This window comes from Patiria miniata, unplaced genomic scaffold (assembly GCF_015706575.1).
Source record: "Patiria miniata isolate m_02_andy unplaced genomic scaffold, ASM1570657v1 HiC_scaffold_29, whole genome shotgun sequence".
Taxonomy (NCBI): domain Eukaryota; kingdom Metazoa; phylum Echinodermata; class Asteroidea; order Valvatida; family Asterinidae; genus Patiria; species Patiria miniata.
Genome location: NW_024037068.1, coordinates 9,018,083 through 9,031,136, shown reverse-complemented (window position 1 = coordinate 9,031,136; position 13,054 = coordinate 9,018,083). Strand labels below are relative to the sequence as shown.

The 13,054-nt window shown below is 41.9% G+C and overlaps 1 protein-coding gene across 1 annotated transcript; it reads left to right on the top strand.

Moving 5' to 3' along the window:
* Positions 1–1,602: 1,602 nt before the first annotated feature.
* On the top strand, positions 1,603–2,700 carry LOC119735153 (beta-3 adrenergic receptor-like). The gene has a single exon (XM_038208856.1). It carries the CDS (start codon positions 1,603–1,605, stop codon positions 2,698–2,700), a length of 1,098 nt encoding a protein of 365 aa, XP_038064784.1.
* The last annotated feature ends 10,354 nt before the right edge of the window (positions 2,701–13,054 follow it).

Genomic DNA, 13,054 nt, shown 5'->3' with positions numbered 1-13,054 from the left:
TATGCTAACACAATACTAACCACTTATTCAGGGTACCATTTTTCACCCCGTACAACGCAAGGTCGCAGCAATTCCAAAACACTCGCCCCGTTATATACATGTACACACCATCCCATCGATCGGGTCGCTCCTGTCGCACACGAAATCAATTGATTAAAGAGTACGGTCAATCTCCTGGATTTGTCAAAATTGTGTGTAAAATTGTATACCAGTTGGACCTAGGCCCCTAGTATAGCCACTCTAGAAATAAACTACTTAAAACGGTGAATACATAATGACAATCTGGGGCAACTCGGTCAGGGGGCGACTTGACAGAATCATCTCCAGACAGGTATTTTCTTCATCGTTTTCGTCCAATAAATCCCACTGATTATCCGAATCATTTATTATTCACCCAAACACACCAGCTACATAAAGGTTACCTTTGAAATAAGTACCTGCTACTGAAAACCAGAAGTGGGAAAATCCTCAAATTTGAGCAAAAAAAATCAAAGAACATAACGGACGCATCATTTTGTTTACATTGGAGAAATCTTACAAAGGATCGGTGCCCCCTCCATTGACGTATTTTTGAGAGGGAGTTAATTCATAAGGCGAGTTTCGCAATGTATATTCATATACAAATGTAGTACGAATTGTACGATCGACGGTGACAGGGTTTTAGTCCGGTTCCGGGCTAGTATTTTTTTGCGTTCCAGAACCAAAAGGTAGGAGTCTGTGACACGTCGAATGTCTTTTCACGGCGGGCGTATTGTATTCGCGAATAGACGTGAACATATTTTGCACCGTAGGCCTAATTCGAGTTTTGCTTTTATTTTTGGGACTCGAGTCTCATAAGCCTTAGAATCGAGTCTACTGGTGCGGGACTCGAGTCGAGTCGAGTCATTTGCTCGCAGTGACTCGAGTCGAGTCGAGTCACACACAAAAAATTGACTCGCGTCGGATTCTAGTCGATTCATCGCCTCGAGTCAATATAAATCTATCAAACTGTATGATAATCATCCATTTTTGTCTTACACTTGTTTCCGGATTGCATCCGATGGCGACATTGTAAGATAAGCATCAGACAAGTAAGTACATTTAGTTATCAAAACGTCTATCCGTCGAAGCTTTACTTGTCTGCATTATACGCTCTATGATTATACGGTCATCGAGAGCAGGCTTATGTAACTCAATCTGCAACCTTTGAAATCGAAATGATAAAAGCTTGCAAATTCCGTCCACCTGAGGAGATCCTACACATTGTACGGGTATGATTAGGAACTGGGAACGAAAACAGCCAAGATGACAAATGACAAACAGTCATTAGTCTTAGGCCAGCTCATCAACAAGGTGATTTTGGTTTCCTGACTACAACGCATATATAGGTTCTCTCCAGGGTAACAATTAGGCAGTCATTTGTTATTGTATGGCCAGCCTCACTGATTGTCATTTGCATGGTCTCTTGAATCTCCTCCACATAGTTAATGTCAGTGCTACAGCCGAGTCATTGCGTTTTTTAAGTAACTGATAACAGTACCGAGATCAGACGGGCTTATAGCGCGTTGTACAGTACATCGATCACGACATTGAGAATATCTGTAACCACAGTTAAATTTCAGTATGCCAAACGTTACTCCAGCAGACGATGAAGGTTCGGTGGCATCTGTCTATGACAGTTATGGCGAGAAGCAGTTGTTAGCTGCCTTGTACGGTCTCATCTCATTCGCCGGTGTGATCGGCAACAGCGCCGTCGTGCTAGCCCCGATCCTCTCCCGCAAACCACGCACCACAACCAACGTGTTTGTGATCAACTTGGCCGTGGCGGACCTTCTCACGTGTCTGAGTCTGCCCATCATGATCCTGGCGGTGCTGGGAGAAAGCAAAGAAAAGCTACTTATTCCACCGCCTCTTTGCGCAGTCCAGGGCTTTCTATTCGTCGTTTGCATCGGGTGCAGTGTGAACAGCATCGCGTCAATTGCCATCTACCGCGCCCTGATCACTCGCAGGACGAACCAAAGCCGTCGGATCTGGCTGTTCAACCGTCGCGGCCTGGCTGCCACGGTCGCTATGAACTGGCTGGTTCCAGTTGCCTTCAGTATTCTGCCCATTTCATCTCTGGCCGGTTCGTACGAGTATAACACCAATCTGAACACCTGTTCCTTTAACCCAACCGCCCAAGGCTCCGGTACTTTCTCCAAGATCACGGTCACCCTCTTCGCTTTGCAGTTGGTTGTCGTTTTCGCCAGCAGTGCCTTCATCGTGTTTTCGGTGAGAAAACACATCGAAAGAGTCAACGTCATTCCACAGCAGCCAATAGCCTTTGCTGGTGCAGTCATGAGGCTACCTGGCCGGCAGCCAGGCACGCATGGCGAGGGTCACCCATCCGCTCATCAGCATCCTCGCAATCGACACAGACGCACGTTCCGCCGAAGTCTTGACGTTACCTTCACTTTATTTCTAGTCGTCTTCTGCTTCATGGTTTGTTGCACACCCTACTTAGTTGCTGCGGTTGCCCTGAAGGGAAATGCCCAGAAACATCTTCCCTTCTTGGCCGCACTGCTTATCACCAACAGCTGCATCAACCCTGTGATTTACACGGCCCGGCACCCAGACTTCAAAGAAGTGTGCCGCTGCATCATGCTGTGTAGACTCTCAGAGATACCCAGGAAATCGTCCTTCCTACGGAACTTGCTGAGATTTCGAGAAAGACGATCGTAAAAGTCTCGTCCCCTATTTTACCCTCTGGACGAATCTACCACCAGAGAATGTGGCTACCAATTAACTCAAATAAAAATGGATCTTGAAATGGAGGCCAATTAAAAAAATAAATCTTACCTCCCTGTTCTTACATCCCTCTTACCTCTTTGTAAACATTTCTCATTCTCACCACTTTTTCTTTATCCAGTGGGCACTGTTTCGTAAAATGCAGTATTACTAAGAAAATAAATATGCGCTGGGCAGGTTTTAGGCAACGTTTAACGACGCCTTGCGCCCTGGACACATATAAAAGCCCGAGCCAACGGCGAGGGACATCATCAGCTACCAGAACATTTTATTCCTATTTACAAAACAACCTTTCCATCAAAATATTAAACAAGTCAAACATCATACATTTCCAGCGACAACAATTTTACTTCATATTTACATGTATCTGAAACACCCTTCTAGCTATGTTTATGGAATGGGCCTTTCGCAAGTATAGTACTAATAATGTCCTCATATCGAGAACGAGGCGATGCCGATTGCCGATGTTGTGTGAATCTATATGACTCTATGAAATACGGACTCATTGGTACTATTGCGTACCCTAATTGAAGACTGTGAACGTCCAACCAACAGAAGGATAAAGAGGACCAGATTTCATCAGAGTCCAAATTTTTTTCGTATTGCTACAAACATAAGGTCTATAGCTGTCCCTAGGCGTACCTCACGATACGTCAGACGATCAGACGATCCTCGTGGAGAAAGGGGGTTTAAACCGTTCGGAAAGTGCCTTTAAATAAATAATCATATAATACCTTCAACTAAAATAAATAATTCAATTCCAGGCAAAAAAGATTTTCGTTCGTTCTGTCGTTTTACTTGTTGCCATCTTTGTGTCTGTAAACATTTGTATCCCCTCGTGCCGAGCTTGGCAATGATTGGATCTTTATAACTGGTCGTCAAGCTCATTTAAAGGCACTTTCCGAACGGTTTAAACCCCCTTTCTCCACGAGGATCGTCTGATCGTCTGACGTATCGTGAGGTACGCCTAGGGACAGCTATAGACCTTATGTTTGTAGCAATACGAAAACAATTGGAAGACAAGTCGACAGATTTGCACTGGCGTTCTTACGTAATTCTCGAGAGTCTGCGGGGCCGTTCCCTGTAATCCTTTTCCTCTTCTCCCTACATTTTCCATTCTTATTTAACTCTTTCTTCTTTCTTTTCACGAACGTTATCTTATTTTGGGAACATCTTATTTCTTACACGTTAATAAGATTTTAAAAATTATTAAATTATCAAATAAATTTTATGAACGAGATGCTTAACTAAAAAATTTGTATTTAACCTATAACAATCTCTGAGCTGCGTTTTTTACTTACGTCGACCCCGCACTGATATTGTGCCACTCCTTTCATTGATACGCACAACGATTCATTATTACGCGCGCGTATGATACGCGTGTATCTTAGACGTTTTCAAAAAACCGTGCGTCGCGCCGGCGTCACGTCACACTTTGCTCCCAGCTACCATAAGAACAACACGTATTTTCTGACGTTGAAACGCAATTCCTTTACTACATGTACTTGTACCTTTGAACGTGACCTCTTAACACCATATCCTCGGCTTTAATGCGCGGACGTCTTATCGTTTTAGGTGAGTTGATCTCTAATGAAAATTATACTCTTACAACCCAATTAAATACCCCCTTCCTTGAAATATAAATTATGATATAACATCAACACGTAAGAGTTCTTACGGGGTAGGTCGTACAGTCTCGAGACGAAACCTACCCAAGGTCTAGCGAACTGTACCTGATGAGTCTCGCTTTTTAGACGAATTTCTGGTTTCTTGTCAAATTTACCAAAACAGACTGGTAAGAGCTTTTACATGCCGGCATTCCTTACTACTTATACTAACCTATAAACTACTTCACTTTCCGGTGTATGTTTTAATGATCCGTTCCTTACAATCCTTGAAATTTTCCACGCTGCGTTTGTACGGCCTAACGTAAACTTCCTTTAGTATTCATGCTAGGCTACTAGCTGCGCCAATTTTCCTTCTAAAAAGTACCCTCCGAGCCATGCTGGTTAGTCTTCCCAACTTTATTTATTTTATTTTTTTTTTTAAATATCCTCCTAGCCATGCCGGCTAGTCTTCCCCATTTTCCTTCTAAAAAATATCCTCCTAGCCATGCTGGTTAGTCTTCCCCAATTTTCCTTCTAAAAAAATATCCTCCTAGCCATGCTGGTTAGTCTTCCCCAATTTTCCTTATAAAAAATATATCCTCCTAGCCATGCTGGTTAGTCTTCCCCATGTTTCCTTCGAAAAAATATCCTCCTAGCCATGCTGGTTAGTCTTCCCCATTTTTCCTTCTAAAAATATCCTCCTAACCATGCTGGTTAGTCTTCCCCAATTTTCCTTCTAAAAAATATCCTCCTAGCCATGCTGGTTAGTCTTCCCATTTTTCTTTTTAAAAAATATCCTCCTAGCCATGCTGGTTAGTCTTCCCCATTTTTCTTTTAAAAAATATCAAGCTCATTTAAAGGCACTTTCCGAACGGTTTAAACCCCCTTTCTCCACGAGGATCGTCTGATCGTCTGACGTATCGTGAGGTACGCCTAGGGACAGCTATAGACCTTATGTTTGTAGCAATACGAAAACAGAAGAATAAAAAGGACCAGATTTCATCAGAGTCCAAATTTTATGTGTGACACCTGAGAGGTGTTCAAAACTCTCATGGACCACCAGCCGTGTAGTGTGCGTCATCGTACAAGTACATCCATTCGGGTTTTGTTTTTGTAAAAAAACTGTATTGCCGAACTTGAATTTGCATGAAAATCGTGGGTGCCGCACATGGCTTTGAATTTATATCAGTGAATCACATTTAGTATTTAACAAGATTTTTTTTAAATTGGTACATTTATGAAGTTACAGATCTCAGCTCACTATCTGTATCAGCATAGTCGGCATGCAGGCGCGGTTCTACGGGGGGGGGGGGGGGGGGGGGGGGGTGGCTGGGGGGGCTTTAGCCCCCCAAAAACTTTGTCTAGCCCCCAAAATAAATTCCGTAAAAACAAATTGCATTAGCAAAAAGAAGGATTGTGATGTACATGCGAACGGTCTCCCCCTAAAGAAGTAGTCGTGACTAGTGTGCATTAGTTAACAGTGTGTGAATGATTTTAGGATTTATTGACGCTCCCCATTTAAAATATGGCATGATTTCCCTACATTTATGTCGTGCACACAGAGCAGAATTACCACTCGTACATGTGAACAATTAATTAGCCATAATTCCCAAACTCTTTGACCAATAGTCATGAAATGTCTTGGGTAAGTTAATGATGAGTTGTTCTATGCATGTACCGTGTTTCAAAATTTTAAATTTTTTCGTCACTCGATGGCCGAGATCTTAGGGGGGGGGGGGGGGGATCCGTGTTGGTGCAGTCGTTTGTATACATTTTTCTGGGCTGTGTGCCAATTGTACGGTGCCTCCCAAAAGACTCCTCACTACAATACATAATGAAAGTTTGATAGAGGCAAACGGACATAAGCTAAATTAAGCACGCAGAGCGTTGCATACACTCTACAGAACACACGTTACACAACATGCGTGCACATTTATATACAATGTACGTAATACGCGCGCTCGCGTGGAGTGGCTAACCATGTGCTTACTAATCAAAACACTGACGGGCTATATTTTTTCAAGCCAAAATGGTCGTCGAAATTTATTGTCCAATTAGCATGTTTCTTACATCAACGTTTAGAGAATTTTATCAACGTAATGAATGTCCTCACCCCAAGGTTGTTGAACTGTTTGTTTTGACGCTATGGTAAAAACACCCATGCGTGCAAAAAAACTAGTTAATGCTTCGTGGATGTGCTCAAAGAGCACAAAGCGTGGATGTGTTTTTTCGAAACTAAAATAATCGTTATTGGCCGAGCACTGTCAATGACAAATGTCATCCCTATAGGGGGGGGGGGGGGCGTGGGGGGCGTGGGGGGGCGACCCCCCATGAAACCTTTTCGCCCCCAGTCGCCCCCCACTGAGATTTTGAGTTTCTAAAAATATTATCATTGATCTACCTGACGCCCCCCCCAATGAAATGTTCCAGCCCCCCCCCCCAGCGGCCCCCCCCCCCCCCCACTGAAAAATTCCTGGCTACGCCACTGTTTAATACAATTGGCAGGCTATTTCCAAATGGATAACCGAAGGGCCTGCTAATATCGCTGTTTTCCCTGATGTTGTGAAATCACGGTTCATTTTCAGTTGTTTTGTTTTCCACAATGTTCACAAATTAATCAGAGTATTGCATACGGTACGTGCCACACAGCTGATTGAAAACTGTGGAGGGACTCATCAGAAAGCATATTATTGTAAACATGAGCCCATGGGCGTCACAGGGGGGGGGGCGAAAAACAACAACAAAACATTAGTAAAGGGAGGAAAACGAAAAGAAAAAGAACAAACAATGGAAAAAAAACAGACGCGAAGTCTTATTTGCGATTAATTCAATACACACGTAACAAAAATGGCCGTGGGTGTCAATTAGGGAGTGGGTGGGGTGAGGTTGGCAAAATAGATTGAGAATATGCTGGAGAAATTGAGGATTGGGGGATGTGCTCTCCCCCCCCTCCCAGAAAAAAATCCTGGCGACGCCCCTGCCATGAGAGGACCCCTTGCATACATGTGGTTTGACCTTTAAATGAATAATTATGGAGTAATGTTAATACTCCAAGTGACATTCTGCATTCTACAATTGCACGTTGGTCTTATGATCAGGTTTTTGCCCTTCGTCGACGCGTCGCGACGTATAAACACTACAAAAGTACTCTGTATATTACCTCCTGAGTGAAATTTGAAATGTTGGAAAAAATCATTCGGTGAAACTTTCACTCGGGAAACACTACACAGTGTTTATTCGTCGATGAAGGGCAAAAACCTAATATTGATTTACATCTCCCCGACGCGACGCAAATTCCATCTTATGAATGGACTACTTGGTCTATTTGACCTTGTCATGAAATGTATCACTCTAGATCTGCTTGAGCACATGTCAAGAACAATGAGAACGATATCGAGAATGTGTACTGTTAAAAATACATGTAGTGATGCGGACATGTACTTTTCCTGCGAGAGCACGTGTAATATGCCATCGACAAGGGCAGTCTGATAATCAATAGTAAGTTATGAAGTGACAACATATTATAAGAGTTCACTGAATTAAGCTCCGTCTGCACTGCGGTCAAGTTTAAATGCGCATGCGTTTTAAGGATGCTCCATTCAGAACTTGCTTTCACCTTGAACTTTAACACGGTAGGAAAATTATTATTCCATTGTACCATTAGGCTACAGGCAGTGTTATTATACCTGAACTTGCAGTGCTCGTGTAGAGGTGAATAAACAGTACTGCATTTCCGCCTGCGCCATTTTGAACAACCACATAGCCTAAGTTGCATCTGCACGCAGCCACGTAGTTGACACGCCCGTACAGTACTTGCCTGTGCACGTAGTCATCTCCGTCATCAGGAAAACACTGGGACAAGACACGTAAGTAGTTTTAATTTGGCATAAATCTCAACAAAGATATATGTGAGCTGCAATTATTTCTGAAATTTAACTGCAAGGCAATGTGATTTGTGTACATGTGAGAATTTCCAGCCTTATACAAGGTCAGTAAAAAAAAATGGAAACCCAAATGGTGGCCCCTGTGTTTTACCCAAGAAATTCTGCATGTAGCGCTTTCCAGATCTAGGATATGAAAGCCCAATTACTTAGCTTTCTTTTAGTGAAAAAAAATCATTCAAATTGCTCGTGTAGTTTTCAAGTTATGGAATTTTGAACACAAACACCCCCTTTTTTAAAGCTTGATCACGGACCACAATAAAAGTTAGAGATATTTCAGTAAAATAAAAACTACGCATACCAAAATATATCAGAACACTCTCATAACCATGAGAACTGACACTAATCATAAAATATATTTAAAAACCAGCTGCTTCCAATGTTAAAATAATAGCTTTATAATGTCAAGAGTTTATAGTTTTGCCCTGCCTTTTATACTAGGCCTTCCCGGAAACTTATGGGATTATTCTGATATCATTTTCAGGAAACGACATGTGTTAATTTTTACTGAAATATCATGTACCTTAAATGTGATCTATGGACAAGCAACAAAAAAGGTGTTTGCATTTGAAATTCCATAACTGGAAAAGAACATGGGCGATTTAAATGATTCTTTCACTAAAGGTAAGCTTATTAATTGGGCTTTCGTATCCTAGATTTGAAAGCGCTATATGAAGACGCTTTTCATGAAGACGTGTTTCCTGATACCTTAAGATGAAGCGGAGCAATTTATAGACTTTGGGAAATTGTAAGGTATAGAGAATCAGTCTAGCAGGCTTGTACCCCTTTACTAGGTGGGTAATCAATTGCAAACACAATGCGGAATAACTAAATATAACAAATTGGGAGCAGTTTTTGAAGAAAAAAACAAACATTTTTTTCCCAACGCTGGTCGGCCAACCAGCGTTGGAGAAAATACAATTTTTCTTAAAAATGACAGCACACCAGGAGCCACGATTTTACAGGATGCTTTAGACTGTCATTCCCTAACAATTCAGTAAGATATTCCTTCATCATTTGATGATTTTGTTTTTTGATGTTTGCAAATGTATCTTCCCTTTAAAGCCCACCGCACACGAGAGCTACGTGCTGAGCAACAAACGTCATTCGAGGCCGTTTGCTCAGCACGTAGCTCACAAACCTCGCGAGGCCGTGAGGCAAATATCTATCCTGTTTGATTTCCTTCGCCTCGCGAGGAAAAAAACTCAACGTGTGCAGTCAACCTGAGATACGTGCTGAACTAAAAAGATCAAAGAGCCAATGAAATCACATACTCTGTACTCGTGATTTTAAGATAATTTTGTTTGTGTGCAAATGTTCCAAGGGTTCACCCCAGTATAACAATTCCCATATACATGTACATCTTTGCTAAATGCCAATACAAAATGCTTTCAAAATAATCAGAATTCTCACAAGTGTTTTTGCAGCACAAAATACAAATGATGATCAACATGTCATCTTTCATGTTCTTTTCATTTGTTGGTGGGTGGACCATTGGCTTTTCGAGAAATGTGTAATCGCTTTGTATTAGTACAAGAACCACCCCTGTAAAAAAAATATGAAAATCCGCCCAGAACTGTTGACTTATCCTGTTCATAGAAAACACACTAACCAACCAACAAACAAACCAACGCCAGTGAAAATATAACGTCCTTGGCGAAGGTAAAAATACAAAATGTATTATATTTTCTGAAGTTCTGAACTACTCTTTATACCCGACAGATGTTGGAAATGGATTCTTAAATTCAACGTATACAAGCTCCTGTCATCGCACTAAGACGAAACTCTCCCCCCCCCTTTTTTTATCAGATCTGCGGTCATGGCAGACAGCAAAATTTCTGGGAGTGATGATATGTTTGAATCAACCACCACAGTGTCGACTGGATCTGATATCTGTGCTGTCCCTGATGATTTAATACAGACGATTTTGCAACATCTGAGTAGGAGTGCAACTGACCTGTGCCACGTGGCATTATGCTGCCGTTGGCTACGCGATGCAACCAATCAGGATTCATTCTGGCTCCCTCTTTGTCAAAGCAGAGGATGGGAGCACTACGGCACCACCACAGACCTGGCCAAGATAGCCTCCTACGGACCTTCCGAGCAGCAAGCAACTGGTGCTACTGAAGCAGGTCACTCCAGCGTCACCTTCCAGAATGATAGGATCGTGACTGATGACAACACAGTGGGTTTAACCAACACTTGTAGGTGGAAGGGCGTCTACATGAGAGCTTACCATCTGAACAGAAACTGGTCTACAAATTGCTCTTATTGCAAAGCGTGCTACCTTGCTGAGGAAGCAAACCCCCATCCCGATCACCGCATTGTTCTTGTCGATGGCGATCTCCTGGCCATTCACAACTATGATGAAGCGATCCAGGTCTTTGACATTCGTAAAAATACCCTTCAGTGTGTTATTCTTACTATCAAACCAGCGGGCTTAGGCAAGTTCAGAAATGGCGTAATCGTGGTGCCTTTCAAAAGTGGGGTGGCCTGTGCGTTTGATGCAAGGACAGGGAAGCTGCTGCAAACGATAGACGGAAAATGGCGCTTTGAAAATGTGTTATTGTTCTTTGATGGTGAACTGGTCATTACGTACGTGCGTACTTTCAGAGGGGTAGACAGTAGTAGGCCAAAGTTCCGTAACTTTTACGTGTGGAATGTGAAAGACGGCAAACTTCAACGAATCATAAAAGTGGATCCTGCAGACGGGGCCGACGTTTGTTATAACGTGGACTATCGGGACAAGATGGCAGCAGCTTCCCTCGATGATGACTACATTCATGTATGGGATGTGAGGAGCGGAGAGTGTTTGCATAAACTCAAATGCCCTGGGGAACAGTCAAAGGTTCATCTCGGCGATAATGTTATCGTTGGTTTCAGCACGAAAGGCGACGCCTGCGTTACTAGTATCTGGAGCCAAGACACGGGAGAGTGCCAAAAGGTGATACATGTAGGCTTACCCAACCGTTTTGCGGGGCTATATACTGCAGGGATTATGAATAATTTGATACTAATAGAGTTTTCGACTAGATGTTGCACTTCGATTTTTTCTGTGTACGCTTACAATCTGCGTGGAGAATTGGTAACGAAAGTGAAGCGTAATTTCTCTGACGTGAAAGGACAAGGCAGCAAGCGCCTCCTGTATCTACTACTAAACGAGTCGGTGGAAGGGAAGGGTAGCGGAGATGATGAGCTATCTGTGAGGTGTGGAATGGAATTAACGCGAGAAGGCAGAAGAAGGGAGTATGAATCACGGAAAAGGGTCATCTTCAACACCACACCAAATGGCTTGGTACCACTCTTTGATGCCTGTCCTACCAAAATCATCTGGATTGACGAAATCAGAATGATCCTCTGCGACGATAAAGAACACAGAATTCGTATCCATCATTACTGGTAAACCAGTGGTGACAGCTGACCAATTAACGAACTCACAATACAACTATCACAAATGGACAATAATCCCCTCAAAACGCTGATATGTCAAATGGGAGCTCTCAGAGTACACAACGGACAATGGCACCATCAACTCCTGGCATATAAACTGAGTACACAGCGATGGGAAAAATGTTACACCAGTACACACGGTTTTGAACTATTTTCATCTATTAAAGCCAAGTCCTTCTATTTAATCTTTTGGACATTTCAATATAAATTTTTCTTGATCCTGTTCAAATAACAATGTGTTTTCCTCGTTGCATATTTAGATTTTAATATTTGCATACATAAACACATTTCTGTAGATTTCTCATCATGACCGAAACGTTTGTATTAGGCGTTGCCTCTGCAACCGGCTTTTGTTTTAGCATATCGTGTAGTTGAACATTCGCCCATAAATCTTATTTTGCTACCACAAAAAAGAAAAAAAAAGAACTGAGAATGCAGAGGCAAAAGAGACTCAGAAGAATTCATCATTCGATTCCATCAATTTTGGATATACTGAGAGAGTTCTCGTTTTTGATTCTGTGTTTCTGCACGCATTTAGTAGCCAAATTCGCACGAATAGTGCGTTATTAAGTCGTCCACGAAGGTATTCTCGTGTAAATATTGACGGAACAATTTCGACTCAATAATTGAGTTTGTAAATCTAAACCTGTGCATCAACGGGTTTTAGCATTAATGCAAATGAATATTATGGAACAAGTGAAATTTGTTTACAAAATTTCATGCTGCTGTCAGGTGATGCAAACTTTCAGCGAACAGTTCTTTTCTGCACTGTATGTATATAATTGTTAACATACTGTTCAATATAGGCCAAATAGCATGCAAAAATATGCTTAACTGTTTGGCTTGCCCTGTGGTTTCTTGTCGGCATGACGTCACAGGGCAAATAAATCTTCTAATCATGTATATGCTGTAAATATTGAGTGCAACTGAAGAATTATTTTAAAAGGATTGATGTTTTCACTGTACAGCAATGTATCTCTGTGTCATGCAATGAATCAATTAGGTGGACATAGAACCACACACGAATAATAGAAGATATATTAAATAATATAAGAAATATTAAATAAGGCAAATTGTATCATTGTCAGTTGGGCGTAGCTAGTTTTGCTCATTTATCGGCAACCTAGTTCATGCAATTTTTCTGGCATATTACAGGCATAATGTGCTGGTCATTAAAAAGATTGTGTTACCCGATGTCAGTCTCGGAAAATTACAAACAAGTTTGTGTAAATAAAGAACAGTTGATTCTTGACGAGTGTTTAGGCCCGGCACCTTTGTACATAAGCAGTA